At 52.9% G+C, this 17,804-nt stretch overlaps 7 protein-coding genes across 7 annotated transcripts; 4 read left to right on the top strand and 3 right to left on the bottom strand.

The window, feature by feature from the left end:
• The first annotated feature begins 76 nt into the window (after positions 1-76).
• On the top strand, positions 77-1,949 carry fen1 (multifunctional nuclease RAD27). The gene is made up of 5 exons (XM_025612259.1): positions 77-180; positions 286-371; positions 459-463; positions 519-1,080; positions 1,136-1,949. The coding sequence occupies exons 1-5, from the start codon at positions 168-170 to the stop codon at positions 1,655-1,657; spliced, it is 1,188 nt and encodes a 395-aa protein (XP_025464958.1). The 5' UTR covers positions 77-167; the 3' UTR covers positions 1,658-1,949.
• Positions 1,950-3,394: 1,445 nt separating this feature from the next.
• BO94DRAFT_537407 (uncharacterized protein) lies at positions 3,395-4,004 on the bottom strand. The gene has a single exon (XM_025612260.1). It carries the CDS (start codon positions 3,861-3,863, stop codon positions 3,621-3,623), a length of 243 nt encoding a protein of 80 aa, XP_025464959.1. The 5' UTR covers positions 3,864-4,004; the 3' UTR covers positions 3,395-3,620.
• Positions 4,005-4,282: 278 nt separating this feature from the next.
• BO94DRAFT_602961 (histone H1/H5 family protein) lies at positions 4,283-6,019 on the top strand (the record flags this gene model as incomplete). The annotated part of the gene is made up of 6 exons (XM_025616432.1): positions 4,283-4,349; positions 4,445-4,470; positions 4,632-4,654; positions 4,781-4,911; positions 5,095-5,156; positions 5,215-6,019. The coding sequence occupies 6 exons, from the start codon at positions 4,283-4,285 to the stop codon at positions 5,584-5,586; spliced, it is 681 nt and encodes a 226-aa protein (XP_025464960.1). The 3' UTR covers positions 5,587-6,019.
• A 498-nt stretch (positions 6,020-6,517) lies between these two features.
• On the top strand, positions 6,518-6,853 carry BO94DRAFT_548496 (uncharacterized protein; the record flags this gene model as incomplete). The annotated part of the gene is made up of 1 exon (XM_025613403.1): positions 6,518-6,853. The coding sequence occupies one exon, from the start codon at positions 6,518-6,520 to the stop codon at positions 6,851-6,853; it is 336 nt and encodes a 111-aa protein (XP_025464961.1).
• A 1,923-nt stretch (positions 6,854-8,776) lies between these two features.
• Positions 8,777-12,065, top strand: BO94DRAFT_167738 (1-phosphatidylinositol-4-phosphate 5-kinase). Its single transcript, XM_025605909.1, has 3 exons — positions 8,777-10,098; positions 10,163-11,123; positions 11,178-12,065. The coding sequence occupies exons 1-3, from the start codon at positions 8,969-8,971 to the stop codon at positions 11,697-11,699; spliced, it is 2,613 nt and encodes an 870-aa protein (XP_025464962.1). The 5' UTR covers positions 8,777-8,968; the 3' UTR covers positions 11,700-12,065.
• A 1,431-nt stretch (positions 12,066-13,496) lies between these two features.
• On the bottom strand, positions 13,497-15,422 carry BO94DRAFT_548498 (putative transcription initiation factor TFIID subunit 12; the record flags this gene model as incomplete). The annotated part of the gene is made up of 2 exons (XM_025613404.1): positions 13,497-13,751; positions 13,815-15,422. The coding sequence occupies 2 exons, from the start codon at positions 15,420-15,422 to the stop codon at positions 13,497-13,499; spliced, it is 1,863 nt and encodes a 620-aa protein (XP_025464963.1).
• Positions 15,423-16,807: 1,385 nt separating this feature from the next.
• Positions 16,808-17,666, bottom strand: BO94DRAFT_471470 (uncharacterized protein; the record flags this gene model as incomplete). Its single annotated transcript, XM_025608382.1, has 3 exons — positions 16,808-17,117; positions 17,178-17,540; positions 17,602-17,666. 3 exons carry the CDS (start codon positions 17,664-17,666, stop codon positions 16,808-16,810), a joined length of 738 nt encoding a protein of 245 aa, XP_025464964.1.
• Positions 17,667-17,804: the final 138 nt, after the last annotated feature.

Raw genomic sequence — 17,804 nt, forward strand, 5'->3', positions numbered from 1 at the left:
GGGTCTAATGATGACCGCATGGCGCGTGTGCTCCGCGCCGCGTTCCTGTCGCGGCTAGCAGATGCCCTGCCTGCGAATTTTCGTGACAAAACCACTTGCGCCAGCTGGGAAACCTCACCTCTTCCTCATCTCTTCCCCTGGTCTTTGAGTCCAGAGCAGATTCCAAAATGGGTATTAAACGTGAGTGTATGGTTATTTTTTGATCCCCCATCATCTCGAGCGAGATCACCGTGCCACTGCACAACTCCTCCTCCCAGGAGCTCACTGGAAGCTGACCATATCCAGAGCTGTTCTCGGTCATTTCCGAGAACGCCTCAGATGCCGTCAAGGCAGGGGATATCAAAAATCACTTCGGACGAAAGGTCGCCATCGTATGTAAAGCCTTCCTATCCTTATCTTGGTAGCTCACATGAAGCCGTTCGCTTAGCAGGCAAAGCTGACGAGAATGGGCATTATAGGATGCGTAGGCTTTTCCTGACCCGAAGATCCAACTGCTCTCCCCCACTAACGTTGTATAGTTCCATGAGTATCTACAGCTTCCTAATTGCCGTTCGTTCCGAAGGTCAACAGCTCATGAGCGACACCGGCGAGACAACGTCGCATTTGATGGGCATGTTCTACCGTACACTGCGCATGGTCGACAATGGTATCAAACCTCTGTATGTGTTTGATGGAGCTCCGCCAAAACTCAAGTCTGGCGAGTTAGCCAAGCGTTTTGCTCGGAAGAGCGAGGCGACCGAGGCTCACGAGGAGGCCAAGGAGACCGGTACGGCGGAAGACATCGAGAAGTTCTCGCGACGGACAGTACGGGTCACCAGGGAGCACAATGCAGAATGTAAAAAGCTTCTGAAGCTGATGGGCATTCCGTACATCGACGCTCCCACCGAAGCAGAGGCGCAGTGCGCAGTGCTCGCACGCGCTGGAAAGGTTTACGCGGCTGCTTCGGAGGATATGGACACACTGTGCTTTGAAACACCCATTCTTCTGCGACATCTTACGTTCAGCGAGCAGAGAAAGGAGCCTATCCAGGAGATTCATCTTAACCGCGCGCTGGAGGGGCTTGGTATGGACCGCAAGCAGGTACACTCCCCAGACCCATGTGAAAGTGTCTCATAGAGGCTCACGTGCGTTACAGTTCATTGATCTCTGCATTTTGCTGGGCTGCGACTACTTGGAACCGATCCCCAAGGTCGGACCGAACACGGCGCTGAAGCTGATCCGCGACCACGGAAGTCTGGAGAAGGTGATCGAATTCATGGAGAATGATCCGAAGAAGAAGTTTGTTATCCCGGAAGACTGGCCATACCAAGATGCCCGGGAACTCTTCCTCAACCCGGACGTGAGGGATGCCAACGACCCCGAGTGCGACTTCAAATGGGAAGCGCCCGACGTGCCAGGTCTGATAGATTTCCTGGTCAAGGACAAAGGCTTCAATGAAGACCGCGTTAAGAATGGAGCTGCTCGCTTGCAGAAAAACCTGAAGTCCGCTCAACAATCCCGCTTGGAGGGCTTCTTCAAGCCGGTGGCCAAGACGGATGCAGAGAAGGCGACTCTGAAGCGCAAGCATGATGAGAAGCTACAGGAGCAGAAGAAGCGGAAGAAGGAGGAGGCCAAGGCCAAGAAAGAGGCCAAGTCGCGGCCTCGCGGTGCCGGTTAGGAACCTACACATCGATTGGGGAAAACAGGGCGAAATGAACAAAAGAAAATCCAGCTAGATAATATGATTGATCGACACGGGTGCCGAATGTCGGTGTATGGGGGGCCGGATAGTTCTCATGATTCTTGGCGGCGTTTCTGGTTTGGCTTATATGCAGTACGGCGAGGCGTTTCAGCGGCGGGATGTACGAATCAAGTATGCCACGTACTTACGACGTGGAGGTTTCTTTTGGTTGTCCTGAGGGATGAAATGCATATGTAGATAAGGCAGATGACAATACACTCTGCAGAACTTTGTTGCCTGGCGTCCTTTTCGCGAAAGGGGGTTCAACCCGACTGGTACCTAGTATCAATCAAGGTTTGTAGATCGGAACGGATTCGGTGAGACGACGGGCAGCGAGCCGAGGCGCACGCACCTGTCCAGGAATTCAGGTTTCATTGTGATCCCAGGAAGCATTTGGGCCAATCCGATGTGAAACCTATATTGATGGGTTGATATACCCCATCCTCAAAGGTAGGAGAGGTGGTACGATTGCCCTGTTGGTGCCAGTGCCTGTGGTGGGGTCACGCGATGCTCTGCCCTCATAGATCGGATGGACGGCGTGTGCTGGCTCAACACGCGATGATGAGACGGTTTGTCGCACACAAATAGATCTCATGGATAGTAATTCAATAGATGGTTGACCCCGTTGGGGTTTACATGACCATCTTTGTACGGAGGACTCCATACTTCACTGGTGATCGAGTGATCCAGGCTTGGGTGAGGGAAATATATACTGGTAACCAGATTGCGGGCGGGGGGTGAAGTGAGATCGACACCCACAATTCGGGGAAGATGAACCTGCTCCGCAAGTCGATGAAAGTCCCAGGCAGCCATGCCGAAAGAATGTCTAATTCACCAACCAAGGCAAGGTGATGCCTGGCAGGTACCCTAGAAACTAAATCCCGCACCGTTGCGGCCGAGCGGGAGTAGATCCTGCATGCAGGTCGAATATCGAGGCCATCCGCAATGGACCTGATATTCAGGCCAAGCATTCCTCAAGATCGATAGGTCTGCCCTCCGCTGTCATGTCCAACTTTGGATGCTGCTCATTGCATGATCTAGGAAGTTGGTCATGGTGCAGAATGAAAGAGAGAGGTATATGTTTGAGGTGAGGATCAAGAGGGGGAGAATATTCTTATCAGGACTCATGGGTTGGCATCAGCCACTCGATATCAACCACGACCAAGGATTGATCAACTACAACGAGGCACGAAGCCATGCACCATCCAAGCTGGCCAGATCAGGTGGGACAGGGAGCTTCCAGGTTTACGCCATGGGCATAGTCCTCGTCCGTCGAACCGCGAGCAACCGCCAAGCGAGCAAGCCGATGCGAACCACGGGATGGAAGTCAATGAGCTCTGGATCACACCGCAGGGACGGCGATCATAGGCCATCTCCCCAGGCCCTTTCACTGCCTCCCGACGTGAAGCTAGCCCGGCTGGAACACGCCCCCAAAGCCAAACCCATAACATCATCTCTCCTCGTGACCCCGAGCCTCCGCACGAGGGAGCCCAAGTGAAACAACGCCCTCCCCCGGTCGTTCCATTTCATGGCCTGTCCACAATCCAAAGGCCAATGACTGCGGTCGATGCAAGGGGCTTGGTACTGCGCCAAACCAGCTCTTATTTTTATGATCACAGCGTAGGCTGCCAGGAGATCCATGAGCTTGATCGGACTGCAGAAGTAATCGGGCGGACACGGATTGGGAGGGGGGGATCAGGAGCCCAGCGTGAATGGCCCCCTCAGAATCCAGGTGCAACTACAGGTTTCCTTCATTTGTGTGCAAAATGTAAACCATAAGCCTGTCCTTGATCTCCATATCACATTCAGTGAACTAGAAAATTGCATTGGAGGATGGGATGGGGATGCAATTGAAGTTGGGGTGGTGGATGCGAAAAGCATCACGACGGCACCCGAAATGCTAGGATGGAAAGAGTCGAGGGTTTAAGGCACCACATGAGTTCTTGCACATTTCTCCCGGCGATAGAGCGATAGGAACACCACTTGGAATGTGCATCGACCAGTTCTTAGCCCCCAGTCTCCCATGGGAAAGGGGCACGATTGAGGGGAAGCAAGCACGCGTAGGGCGTCGAGAGCAAGCGTTGTCGCAAGCTGCGCGTCGAGAGTAGCAAAGTCGGGCCAGAAGGAATGAATGCATGGGCATCTACAAGACGGCTTACAAGGGCACCACCGGGACTATGAAATCACAGTAATTGGGCCACTAAACAGCCGAGAAAAAGACACAATTAGTTGTGCCAGAAAAGCGAGCGAAGGAAAAAAAAAAAGGAAAGAGGGAAAGAGAGCCAAAAAAAAACGAAGAGGAGAGGCAGAAAAGGCCCTGACGTGTTGTGCTCGATTCTCGATTGTCCGCGAGGTGATCCTGTGTCAACACCCGCTGCCCTATAAAGCGCGGATGCCCCGCGGCCTTCCACCCCTTCCGTCGTCGACTGCTTTTCTCTTCTTCTGCTTCCATCCCACCTCCACCCACCTTGCTTCTCATCTCGATCCTGCCATCCTTCTCGTCAAGTCATCTTCTCATATCCACCTTTCTTTCATCCCAAGAAACACCTTCCCTCTTTCAAGATGCCTCCCAAGAAGACCTCCACCACCTCGACCAAGAAGGCCGGCTCGAGCCACGCCTCCTACCGTGGTATGTTTTGACTGATCTTCCACCCCCACCACATCGCATGGAGCTGAACTGTATATTGTTTTTGTCGCGAATGCCTGCTGATTCTGTGAATATAGATATGATCAAGGATGCTATCTTGAATGTGAGTTAATCACGCTGTTCCCGCGGCGCGTTGGGATGACGGGCGCTGGGCGGGATCTCCCCCCGACCGTGACACGTCTACACGCTGCTTAATCGTCCCAACGCCCCATCGGGCTCCTGCTTGTTTCATCCCAAGCTGGTCGCTGACTTCTTTCGCAACAGCTGAAAGAGCGCAATGGTAGCAGGTAAGTTGATTTGTCTTTCTTGTCCCCGCCCGATGCAGGGTCCCGTTCCTCGGCGACGTGGCAACTCACGACGGTGTCCATGTCGCGATCCTGGCTGACTCGTCCTCTTTTCCCCCTCGTCATTAGCCGCCAGTCCATCAAGAAATATGTTCAGGCGAACAACAAGATTGCTTCCGCCTCCTCCAATGCTTTTGATAGCCAGTTCAACAAGGCTATCAAGGCTGGTGTTGAGAAGGGCGAGTTCGTTCAGCCCAAGGGTAAGTTAATCCGTCGCGCGCATTTCCCTTCATTTGTATTTACGGCACTCGTCGCTCTTCTCTTCTCGAGAGGAGTGCATGACTCCCATCGCCACGCGTCCTTTTTTTTTTTTTTTTTTTTTTTTATTTTTTCCCGCCCTCGATTTTTGATGGGGCGTGCCAAATGACGCGTCGCATCTTCAGGCCCGTCCGGACCCGTGAAGCTCGCCAAGAAGGAGGCTACTCCCAAGCCTGCTGCTGCTAAGGTAAGTAACTATGAACCCCTCTTCCAGACGAAGAAAACCTTACTCACATCGCGTATAGAAGACCTCCGCCACCAAGGCTGCTGCGCCGAAGAAGACCACTGCCAAGAAGGCTGAGAAGGCCGAGAAGACCGAGAAGGCCGAGAAGCCCAAGGCCAAGAAGGCCACCACCACCGCCGCGAAGGGCACCACCACTGCTAAGAAGCCCGTTGGCCGACCCAAGGCCAACACCGCTAAGCCCCGCAAGGCCTCCACCACTGTACGTGATAGACCCTTGCATCCTTTCCCCGGACACGAAATACTGATCCTCAAGCAGGCCCCCGCCGTTGTCGACAAGCCCAAGGTCCTCGGCACGACCAAGTCTGGCCGTGTGACCAAGACGACGGCTAAGCCTGCAGAGAAGGCTACCAAGAAGACCGCGAAGAAGGCTTAAAGCTCTGACCGTCTGGAGAATTGTTCTCACCGACCATTCGAATACGGCTCTTCCTAGTCTGCGATGTGTGCCCGAAATAATCACTCTTGGGCCACATCCCTTTCTCACTTCTGTTGTAATTTTTTGCTCCTTGGCCACTTTTTCTTTATTCTTTTTGATCAATCGGGGAATTGGTTCTGGGATATGCTGTGGACTGTTTACTCTTTCGTTTTCACTCAGTGTCGGTTGGGTTGGCGTCTTGCGATGGATCTTGCAACGGGATATGTTTTCTTTTCTTGCCTGTTATGTTTGGGGCACCCGTCCAAGGGCAGGTGTAATGTTATGCAATGAAACTGCTTATCCATTTCTTCCACCGGGATCTCGACTAAGATGCTGTGTTGTAGATGTGAAGATGGTTCGGTACGGAGTAGAGGCGTCATCTATGCGTGGTCTATGGGGTAGTGGGCGCAAAGCCAGTAGCTGCAGTGCTAGGCGGCTAAGGTGATGTGCAGTGATTCGCAACTAGTGTGCGTGTAGGCCATCATTGACCATTATAGCTCAGAAAGGCTGAAAGGCGATTTTAAGCTTAATGTATGTATCCACGGGGCTGTTTGGGAGTGGACCGGGCGGTGGATTGATATTTGATACGGAGCATGAGGGAGTTTAGTACGGAGTAGTAAGCAGTTAGTACGGATGACTCCGATGATTTGATACCGAGGCGTGGCCGGAAGGCGGATGAGCAGGACCGAACTCGCCCAAAAATAGCAATCCGCCCACTTGCCCGTTCTCCGCTCTCCGCTGAGTCACGCGGATTTTGTGTGTTCATAACTCCGGAGTAGTGCCCGGGGCTACGGTACGTTACTATGTAGTAGTATGTACGTGCCCCGTATTGGTATCCCGCGAAAAGAACCGGGACGTCAATGTTCTGCATGAACTCAACCTTGGGCCCAGAATGCCATCCCTGGCTAGGGCTGCCTTTTTTTTCCCCGCTTGTCGTCAGTTGCAAGATTGGCTGCAGCTGGCCCGATACGTCTGGCCGACGAAGCTGGCGGAACATCGCCTCTACCTGGTCAATCTCATTGCGTCAGGGCAAGGAGGAGTGGTTTTGGGTGTGACGTTGGCATTATTGTCGATCATTAGAGCAGAACCCACACACAGCCCACTGGCGCGCGGTGGGAGAACTACACAGTACGGAGGTCTGCCTAAGCAGAAACGGGATTACGGAAGTCGTACCCTCGATTCGAGTCGGTTGCTGTATCTATCGAATGCCGCCATGTTTGAGAATTGAGACGCAGGATTATTAGGTGCTAGTATGCCCCCAGCCATCTGAGACTGCCCCCCGGCTGAATCGGACACGGACAGCCATAATAAAATTATGAGCTGGGAGATAACAATGGCCTTGGAGTGGCGGTCATTTGCCATTGTTGACGAAAGTGATTCTGGTTTGGGCTGGGACGTATTCAGCAAACCAGGGGGGGGGGGGGGGAGATCACGGGGTATTGACAATCCTATCTATGTCTGGAGACTGGAGAGTACTTCATCCCCATCCCTGGTGGATGGCAAAGAAGCCAGGTGTTGGGTATCCCACCACTCTACTCCATACACAGGAGATCATTGCTACACCAGTACACACTGACTATCCCCCATGATCAGGGGCCCTCACAGTAGCTCGAACCCGATTCCCAATCTAACATGTCATAGACGGGTGGGGACCGACAGATGGCCCTTATGGCTTATGCATCCTTGCTGTGCGTGCTCAATCTCTCCGGGGGTCGTTGTGTTGGTTGTCTCTTGCATGCAGCGTGGTAAGGAGGATGTACCTTACTGCCTCGTTCTTTCGAGGGTTATTTCTGGCATTTGACTCTCAAGGCTGAATCCTAAAGAATACCCGCCCTCCACCTGACAGGACAGCTAGGGCATCCTTCCAAGACTAAAGGTTCAGGTAGATCGGCTCAGGGTGTGAGGATGGAAGAAGGCACTAGATAGATACTTGGAAAGCTGCCTGCGACGGGGTAATTATGCCAAGCCTCCTGATACCATACTTACATACTAGTGCTCTCATACCGTATGGATGAATATCATGGCAGTCATTTTTGGAGGAGGGGGGAAGACCTGAGAGATAAGGTGCATACATACTTTGTGGAGCATGAGTATGATGATGATGATGATGATGATGATAAAGATAACGATAAAGAGGAAGGGAATGATCCGAATGATACCATTCAGATAGAAGATTTGGATGCTGGGATATGCTGGAATATACATCGGGACACGGATCAGTGATCAGTACCTAACACTGCGATGTACTATACAGCTGAGAAGTGGAGCTGCTGCCATCGGACCAGACGCAAACCGGGTCCTTTTCCCCTTCTTTTTCACTTTGGACCAACTTTGTTTTTCAGCACTCTGGAAGGAGTTAATAATCATCGTAATAATCAATCTCTCAGATCATATTCTTAGGCTGCCAACTGAGACAAGAAGGGGGGGAGATTGTATGTCAACAAGAACAAGTCGAACTTTTTCTCTCCCGTCCACGCCCAATTCTTCTTTTCTCTCTTTTTACTCCATCTCCTGTTCGCTCCGTACGTAGGTAGTCAGTCGTCTTTTCTCTCTTTTGCTCAGCCTCTCTCACACACTCTCTTGCTCACTCTCTCGTTTCCCGTCCCCTTTCGCGTGGTATTATTACCTTACCAAGGTACTACCCACTTTGGCCGTAACCCTCCACCTTCGTTTTGCTCAAGGAAATACGGGTACCAACTACCAATCGACACTTCGCTCTCTCGCTCTCTCTCTGCCTCTCTCTCTTCACTCTCTTCCGCTCCATCTTCATTCTCTTATCCTGCTGCTCCCCCCTCCCTCTTCATTCCCACCATCTCTTCCTCCTCCTTCGTCTCTCCCTATCGACACCAACCTCCTCCTTTCATTTTCCTGTTTGGCGCTATTTTCTGCAACTGATACCCTGACCGTGCACTTTTCGTTTTTTCCCACCCGTTTCAATTCGATCGTACACATTTCCATCTCCTTCCTTCATCGGCCGATTTTACCCAGCCTCCACGCCATCATCCTACGCGGACACGTCGATTGTGTCGCACCGTCTGCCTCTTCAAGTGTTCGCCTGAACATGCCTATCGGTCGTTAAACTCTCTGCCGCCGGCTGGCTTCCCCAGCTTAAACCCGGGAACCTTGTTCTTGCATTTCGCCATCTGCCATTGATCGATTTAATTCCCCCCCTTCCTGTTTTCGCGCTTCCCTCTCTCCCCGTCGCTCCGCCGATAGGATCATTCGACTCGGCCTCCCCGATCCTGAGGCCACCAGCGACCGACTATCCCCGTCGCTGCTTCCCCCCCTTTCCTATCCCCTTCTACCTCCGCTTTCCCCTCCTCCGAATCCGATCCAAGCGACCATGCCATCCTTCTCCAACGACGTCGCTTATCAATCGTCCACTGCGACGGCCACTCACCCTCGTCCCTTCGACCCCCCCCCGGGCAAACCGACCGAGAAAAACTCCGTGGGGAATACCTTCTTGTGGACAAATTGGCCCAATGGCGACTCCAATCATCTCGATGCCCCTCCCAATGACCGCCAACTCACCAACGGCAGTGCCTACTCTTTGAATGGACCGCGATCAAGCGCCAGCTCATATACGAAGGAATTGCCGCACTCGAAAGACGGCAGCATGCACTCCTTGGGAAACGGATCGGCCCGGGATTTCAGAGAAGGCGGAAGGCCTTCGACTACATTGGATCGCGATCTATCTAGGAAGTCAGTAGAGACAGGGGCTCGCGCAGGCTCTCCGACGGCGTCTATCGCAAGCCAGCAGGTCAATGGGACGTTAAATCCCCGGTCGCTCAACGGCAAGCCGACGATGAATGGGGATTACCCCCGACCCTCCGCCGACGAACTGATTGCTCCGGACTCGGTAGCCAATGTTTCAGGCACACGATTGTCGACCTCTCAACCCGATGACGCTGGCCGTCTCTCACCAGACCTTGATCGACTGTCGCCCTCGCAGAAAAGCCCTCATCGTTACTCCTCCCCTCCTGTACCGTCGAACTTGGACGGTAGCGCACAAGAGCCGGCTAACACCGGTCTCCGGCATCGACACACGTTGCAAGTCCCGAGAACGACCAGCGGGCGTCGCAGTAGCCGGGACAACGCGGAGGATGCCGCTTACAGCAGTGGTCGGTTGTCTCCTACGGCGGGAATTCGCCGTACTTCCTTCAGCTTGGCCCGTCGGGCCACTCGGACCAACCAGTCAGATATACTTTCCGACGACGCCCCTCCAGATGAAGAGGCGGCCCGTTGGGCGGAAGCCATCAAACAGAGGCGGGCCTCCAAGAGACGACGCCGGGACGACGACGACGACGAGCGCGTCATTGTTGGGACAAAGGTCGACCAAAACCATGTGAACTATGTTACGGCCTACAACATGCTCACCGGAATTCGGTTCACCGTATCGAGAATCAATGCGAAGATGGATCGGGAGTTAACTCCGGCGGATTTTGAGGCTAAGCACAAGTTCTCCTTCGACATGTATGCGCCTATCTTCTTACTGCCTTTATCTACCATCCAGTTACTGATGATTGATGTTGGACAGAACCGGAAACGAACTTACGCCCTCCGCCAGATACGATTTCAAGTTCAAGGACTATGCGCCCTGGGTTTTTCGTCACCTCCGAGCGAAATTCCGACTTGATCCTGCCGACTACCTGATGTCGCTAACTAGCAAGTATATCCTTTCCGAGCTTGGCTCACCGGGGAAGAGTGGAAGCTTCTTCTACTTCTCTAGGGATTACAAGTACATCATTAAAACTATCCACCACTCCGAACACAAACTGTTGCGGAAAATCCTTCCCGAGTACTACCGGCACGTTGAGCAGAACCCGAACACTCTGATCTCGCAATTCTATGGTCTCCATCGTGTCAAGATGGCCTATGGTCGTAAAATTCACTTTGTGGTTATGAACAATCTGTTTCCACCTCATCGTGATATTCACCAGACGTTCGATTTAAAGGGTTCGATGATCGGCCGTGACTTGCGCGAAGAGGATTTGGAGAAGAACCCGCGAGCTACATTGAAGGACTTGAACTGGGTACGGAGAAACCGTGAGATACAATGTGGCCCGTCAAAGCGGGAGTTTTTTCTGGCTCAGCTGAAACGCGATGTTGAGCTGTTGAAGAAGCTAAAGATTATGGATTATTCGCTTCTGGTGGGGATTCACGACGGGGCACGAGGAAATGAGGAGAAGCTCCGGGACAAGACCTTGCAGGTTTTCCAACCTGGGGGTGATCGCGAGGAAGACGCCAGTCCAAACATGCTGATGCGCACGCCTTCTAAATTGGAGAATGAGCGCAAGGCCCGCGAACTTCGCATGCTCATCAAGCGTGAGCGTCCAGTGCCGCTCGATAAAGCGGCTGCTAAGATGCCTGAGGAGATCCTTGATGAACGGAAATTTCATGTCTTCTATGCCGACGATGGTGGATTCCGAGCCACGCATGAAAATGGTCAGCCTGGCGAGGAAATCTATTATCTGGGCATCATTGACTGCTTGACTCACGTAAGTTAGGGTTGGAATTCTTGGCTCTTTGGATTGGACTAACCGCCTGGGTAGTACGGGATGGTGAAGAAGATCGAACACTTCTTCAAGGGCCTTTCTCATGACCGGACTCAAATCTCGCCTATACCCCCGGAGGGCTATGGTGATCGCTTCATCAACTTCATCAAGGGCATTACAATGTCCAAGGAAGAGGCCGAACGACACCGCGAAGCCCGAGCACAAGGTAGGCCCTCTGAGGATCGATCGGAGTCCGTTGAACGGACCATGCAAGCCGCCGAGAAGGAAGCCTCCAAGGAAGTGTCGCTAGCCCAGCCCCGGACGCTATCGACGGTTCGAGACCCGGCCGACCCCAGCGGTGTTGTTGCGCCTTCTTTCCTGCCGATCGTGGATGAAGCCGGGGAGGCCAGCAGCGTCGGGGGTCATAGCCAACACAGTCGTCATGGCCCATCGTCTGCCCAGGAAAAAGAACTCCCTCCGGTTCCCCAAGCCAATGGGACGCCCTTTGCTGGAAAAGGTAAGGGAATCGTTCGAGATGGGCAACCGGACGGGGGGGTCTCTGTCTCGGGCAGACAATAACCTCCACGGTGCTGATTTTCGTCCATCTTCATGATATCCTACTTCGCAGCCCATACCGCTTTGTTCCATCTCATACATACCCCTGGCGCCACGGATTCTCTACTCCTGCCCGCCACGCCCGCCACGCATCTTCTCCCTCCATACTCCCCACCTCTGCTCCGCAACCGTCTCTGTGATAGTCTCATGTTACCACGATTGATGTGATTCCTTTTGCATCATCGGGCGCTGCCCGTCCGTCAGGATCAATCCTTTTCGTCTTGACATCCCACCGGCTATCGGTTGACGTTGGTCATTCTCTTGACCAAGTGGTCTTGCCCGCTCTGGCCCTACTTTCCTTTCTATCGACTCAGCATGGCAAGCAATATTCGATCATGTCTAACATCTTTTGTATCCATTACCTCACACTCTCTATTTCCTATTGTCTATTTTTTTTTTTAACTTCACTTTTTTCCTAGTGTCATGTTGTGACCGCTTTTGTTGACGCCAGCTTCCTAGCTCGTCCACCTTTTCTGCCTCCAAGCATCGAATGGTAACATCCCAAATGCTTCTAGTGGCTCACATTTCCCTGTATTAAATATTTTATTGCGTTTTCTATTTTCTTTTTTTTTACTCTTCACTCTGTTCCTTTTGTGCACACTACTGCTCAACTTTGCCACCAACTTTTGGAACTTTATCCAGCCTCACTCTTTGACTGACTATATTTATTTCCTTACCCCTTTTCCTCTTTTGGTTTAGCATACATCGTCTGGTTGTTTGGCATTCTTGGGCCTCTGTTTGCTTGTATACATGGACGGGAGAAGCGACTGTGCGTGAGCAGGTTCGAGCGACTTAATTGTGTTGGTGTTTTTGATGTCCTTTGTCATTGAGCTCGTATTTCCTTTAGAAGATTGATAGAAGACGCACAGCAAGTAGAGAATTGATACCATCATCGCCTTTTGTGCTCATGACATCCTTCCTCGTCCTTTCTTCGTATGCAACTCTGTAGTCCCCGAGATCGCACCTACTTGTTGCTGGCTACGACCCGGAAGGGTGACAGAGTTGTTGTGGTTTAATACTGTGGAGTCGGCCATGGCACTACCAGGTACAGAGACTTATCCAAACCCTATCCTAACCCCATCCCATGTCTAGACAAGTAAGCAGCCAAATTGAACCCACAATCTAAGTCATAATTCATTCATCCGGACCCTGCCTAAGTGGGTATTTCCATGATCAGTTGATCTGCAGAAGAGAAGACCAAACAAGCAAGCAAATAAGATAAGAGCAAGAGGCAACATAGCTCAAGCCACGAAAACGAGGAAAGGAGGAAGGGAGAAAGAAAAAGAAAAGGGACACGAGAAAGTATTAGAAGATGAAAAGAACTAGGTAGGAAAGGTAAGGAACACAAATGACGCTGTTGCAAGATGCTGGGTTCAAGTCATTTCATGATTAATCGGAATATTCACTGCGGAAAAGGGAAAGCAATGTTGATGATCAGGTGACTGTTGGGGAAACATGAGAACAGAAAAGTGGAAGGAATAAGAGAAAAGCCGCCGTATTCCCCCTAACGCCACCCAAGAACAGTGATCAGGACCAAGATGACAGTACCATGTGTTGCTGTTGCTGTTTAGACATTTTAAGTGGTGAAAATTCAAAAGTGCGAAGCAAGTGCAATAATGCAAACCAACCCTCTGTAACATCCAGATCCCTGCCATCGCCTTTATAGTAGAATGCCAACCCACATGCACACCGAAACGAAGCCCACGCGTAAAGTCGTAATGAGAAAAGGAACATGCACGCCGTCGGTCGGTCTGTCATGGATTACTCAGCTTTGCCCTGAGTTACCTTGGCAGCCTGGATGGCGGACATCTTTTGGGTCCAGCCTTGAGTGGGTTGAGGTTTCTTAACGGTGCGCAGGTCGTCGGTGGAAAATCCAGAGATGCGCATGTTGTATTTACGCTCCAGTACGAGCTGGATGTCGCGGATTTCAAGGGTCGACGAGGGACGGAGTTTGGCAAGACGGCAGGCATCGGTGATCACATCGTCGACAAAGTCATCGGCCATTTGGAGAATGAACTGTGCGGAGTGGGTTCAGTATTGTTATTTACGAGCAGGGTAAAGGGAGCAAGGTTGATTTACCTCTTCGGCGTCGGGAGTAAGCCCTTCGCCCTCTCCACCGCCGGTAACCTGACGGACGAGGATATCCAGCATCTTTTTGCTCAGGACGCGCTGGCCTTCGCCTTCGAGCACATAACCGGGGTGTTTCTGGATTGCTGGCTGGTTCATAACACCGACTGCAGCGTGACTGGGCCCACCAGACAAGGTCGGCCGAGCAGGCGCCATGTTGACGGGTTCTGGAGGCGGCACACTCAAGTTCTTGGGGATAGCCATGTTGATGCTACGAGCCGAGTTATCGGCGGAACGGTTGGGAATATAGCCCGGAGGGTGAGCGTGGGAGTTGGCACCGGGGGTCATGTTCTGCTGCTGTCCCAAGTTGTTGTTGTTGACGTTGTTGTTGGAGTAGCTCTGCGCAGCCTGAGCCATGGCCGCCTGCTGAGACAACGGGCGGGGGGGACCTTGGACCAAGGTCTGGGCGGGGGTCGGGGTGGGCGTCGAGCCGTCCACGTTGGGGACCTGAGTGAAGGTGACTTGCGAACCGGGTGGACCCTGCTGTGACTGGACCTGGGCCTGGGGGGGCTGTTGCTGCGGTGCCTGTTGCTGCTGCTGTTGCTGCTGCTGATGCGGCGGCGGCGGCGGTGGCTGCGGAGTGACGGCGGGTGGAACGGCAGGAGCGGGGCCCTGGGAAGTCGGGGTCTGGCCTGGCTGAGAGGTGGAGGGGGACATGGCAGTCTGCCCGGCTTGATTGCGAGCCGCGGAGACGGCCGATGTGATGGTGTGAGGCGCCGGGGTAGGGGTCTGGCCTGGGTGCATCGAGGCCGGGACGCTTGGTGGCCGACCGTCGGCGGCAGTTGAGGCTTGGCCGGTGGCCGCTTGAGCCGCAGCTTGTTGAGGGTGTGCCTGGGCAGGAACATGCTGCTGCACTCCCGCTCTCTGTTGCTGGGCCTTGAAGCTGTCCTGCTGTTCCTTGAACTTGTTCAGAAAGTCGCTGCCCTCCCGGTAAAGCTTCTCCGCCGCAAGCTGTCGGTTTTTCAGATCCTGCACATCTTCCTGTCCCAAACTCCCCGCAGCCTGGCGCGCCGCAAACTGCTGCCGGAGGTCTGCGATGCGCGCCCGTCCGATTTCCTGCTTCTGCAGAGCGATCCCATATCGCAGCTTGGCCTCCGGGAGCCAGGTCTGGGCCTGTTCGTTGCTGATATTGGGCGGGAGGTAGAACTGGAGGGTGTTGACCTTCTGCTGAATCTGCGGAAGCAGCTGTGCAAAAGTCTGAGGATTGACCGACTGCGACCGCTGCACCGGTTGGCCTGGTTGCGCTGCCGAAGCAGCTTGCATTTGTTGATGCTGCATCTGACGGCTTTGTTGAAACGCACGCATGCCTTTCATGAGATTCTGGGAGATCTGAGTGAGTCTGGCGTGCGCCTGTTGGTAATCGGTGCTTTGAGGGTCTCGAGTGTTGAGGAGTTCCCAGAGGGTCCGCACTAGCTGGGTGTGCTGGGCTTTCTGCTGGTCGTTGAGATGCGGAAGCTTCTGGACTTGGTCAGTCCGGATCAGGTTCGAGTGCTGCGGCATCATCGGTTGGGCTGCAGGCGCCTGGGCCTGAGCTTGCGGTTGTGCCTGTGAGTTGTCCATTCCGAGATGATGATGATGAGGAGGATGATGCTTGGATTACGTCGAGAGGGGGAAAGGTGACCGCGATGAGAGGCTGATGGTCCGTTAGGTTCCTCACACGTGTACCAAGCGCCCCGACCGGCGATGCGATGGGAAAATGAGATCCGGAGAAAGCCAAGTTAAATGGGTATCGCCCAAGGATCAAAGGCTTGCACCTGTCGCCGCTGTTCTCCACCTGAGAGGGATGGAATCGCCGAGGATCCGTTTTGATAGGGGGATGAAGCGAGAATTGGAGATCGAGGGGGTCGGAGAGCCTCAGTCTTGGCACACCCTGCGACTTCCGAGAGGTGATTCAGAGCAATTCGACGAGATTCAGTGAAGATTCCGGCAATGAAACAATACCCAGTCACCCGCAGCTTGCTGGATACTCACTCTCCAAGGGCTCGGCTGCTTGTGAGGGCTGGTCGTCGTGGCGATGCCTGCCAGGTGCTATGGAGCACATTGAATGAGAGGCAGGGTGTTCGTTCAGTCTCCGCTTCCAGCCGCCGTGACAGTGTGATGAGGACGTATAGAATCACCATTGAAGAAGATGAAAGGAATACGAACAAACGATAACCTCACCAGGAACTGGGAGGGATCAAGTATAGCCAATTGGAAATGAACGAATGCTTCAACATTACAACAGTATACTTATAGTATGATACTACTATTCACTTATGAGTGTAGTAGGTCTGACATCTACTACACACTCAATCAATGACTCACTCGGTGCAGCCCGGCACTCCTTCTTGAGTCACAAAAGACTAGGTGGTACGAGTCTAAGGGAACATAGCAAGTGCTGATCTGTGATGACAATATACAAACAGGAACGTTGGCCTCATATCAGGCATATCAAATCCATCACCCAGTTTCAACCCCTTCGTCCCCGGTTAAGCCGTGACGCCCTGATGTATTGGCTATTTCAAGCCAATCCCCGCGGGTCATACTGCGATTCATCCTTCGTGTAACAACCAAAGACGATACTTGCGTTAAAAATTTACTCGCAGTCAACTTCCACGAATGTACCTGGCAAAGGTTCACTTGACTGGAGGCTGCGGAATGGGTAGCATGTAGCTGAGGAAGCTAGCTGGCAGAAAGAGCTGCACAGTATCCGCTCACTTGGAGTAGTCTGGAGTGGCTTGCCCGAATATCGATAGACGTCTTTTAAGCAGAGCCTCCCGTCATGCCAGAGAATGACGTCTAAACCAGCTGCAATAACAGCGATATCTGTCATGACTGTGCAGTACCAGCTTGCTCATAAATCTGTGGGTGACGTATGCGTTGCAAGTGCCTGCGACACAACAATGATCGGGAACACTGTCTCCTTCGAGACAATGAATAATCTAGAATGGAGTCTCACGAAGTCTTCACCCCAATAATCCACCAAGATCTCGCTCCATACCATTGACGCGGGCCTCCAAGGAGCGCTTTTTCCTCTCCAACTCTCGGATCTCCGCAATCTCTCGCTCGATGTCGGCATCCGTGACGTGCGCCACCTCCGGCTGTATGGCATCGGCTTCATCGTAGTCATCAAAGTCGTCTCCATAAGAATGGCTCATCTTTTCTAATTCGGCGGTATTCCTGGCCACACGCGCCTCCAACTCAGTGATCGAGTCTGTAATCAGCTCGTGACGATACCGCAGACCGGCGATCTTCTCATGAGCACCAGCGACAGGACTTTGTATGCAGTCAGAATTTGCAAGCAAAATCTGATTTTAGAGGGGAAGAACAGCGTACTAGACATTGCAGAGAATCTCCGCGCCCCGGAGCAGCACATCAACATTAACCTCACCACGGCCTCTACTTGATGTGCCCGCGGATCGCTTGATCTCCTCCATCATATCGGAACCTAGGACCCTTGCGACAGCCGACTGACTCTTCTCTTCTCTAGCCGAATAGATTCGACTGGCCATGGACTCGCCCACGGATTCCTGTGGAAACTGTGTGCCGCGTCGGGTGGCTCGTCGCTGTGAGCTGGCTGATTTGACGGAAGGGTTGGTCTGGAAGAGAGCCCGCTCATGAGCCTCCGTATCGCGAATCAAGGAGGTGATGTCGTGGGGACCCAGAAGCGCGTTGGTAAAGATCCGTGGTGGGGGAAAGCTGGTGCGACATAATCAATCACTGTCGTGTAAGAAGCAAGGCGAGAGGGAGGGGTGCATACGGTAGCTCCGCAATCGCATTTGAAGAGAGCGAGATCTGCTCTAGATGGCTTTCGAGGAGCGACATGCTGTGTGGGAGGGGGAGGGGGGAGGTTGCTGTGGTCTGTTCTGCTGAGAGGGAGAGGGTACTGCGGGGGAGAAAGCAATCAAGAATAATAATAAGAATGGCTGAAGGAGGCTACTACTATTATTATTGTTCTGGCTT

Source organism: Aspergillus sclerotioniger (assembly GCF_003184525.1).
Source record: "Aspergillus sclerotioniger CBS 115572 chromosome Unknown BO94scaffold_23, whole genome shotgun sequence".
In the NCBI taxonomy this organism is placed as follows: Eukaryota; Fungi; Ascomycota; class Eurotiomycetes; order Eurotiales; family Aspergillaceae; genus Aspergillus; species Aspergillus sclerotioniger.

Bases quoted from the DNA above. Each gene is read 5' to 3' on its own strand.
- fen1 (XM_025612259.1), top strand. The intron at 1,081-1,135 runs GTACACTCCCCA...CGTGCGTTACAG, and splicing joins TTGGTATGGACCGCAAGCAG to TTCATTGATCTCTGCATTTT.
- BO94DRAFT_167738 (XM_025605909.1), top strand. From the start codon at position 8,969: ATGCCATCCTTCTCCAACGACGTCGCTTATCAATCGTCCACTGCGACG. The intron at 10,099-10,162 runs GTATGCGCCTAT...GATGTTGGACAG, and splicing joins CACAAGTTCTCCTTCGACAT to AACCGGAAACGAACTTACGC. The intron at 11,124-11,177 runs GTAAGTTAGGGT...CCGCCTGGGTAG, and splicing joins TCATTGACTGCTTGACTCAC to TACGGGATGGTGAAGAAGAT.
- BO94DRAFT_537407 (XM_025612260.1), bottom strand. From the start codon at position 3,863: ATGCCCATGCATTCATTCCTTCTGGCCCGACTTTGCTACTCTCGACGC.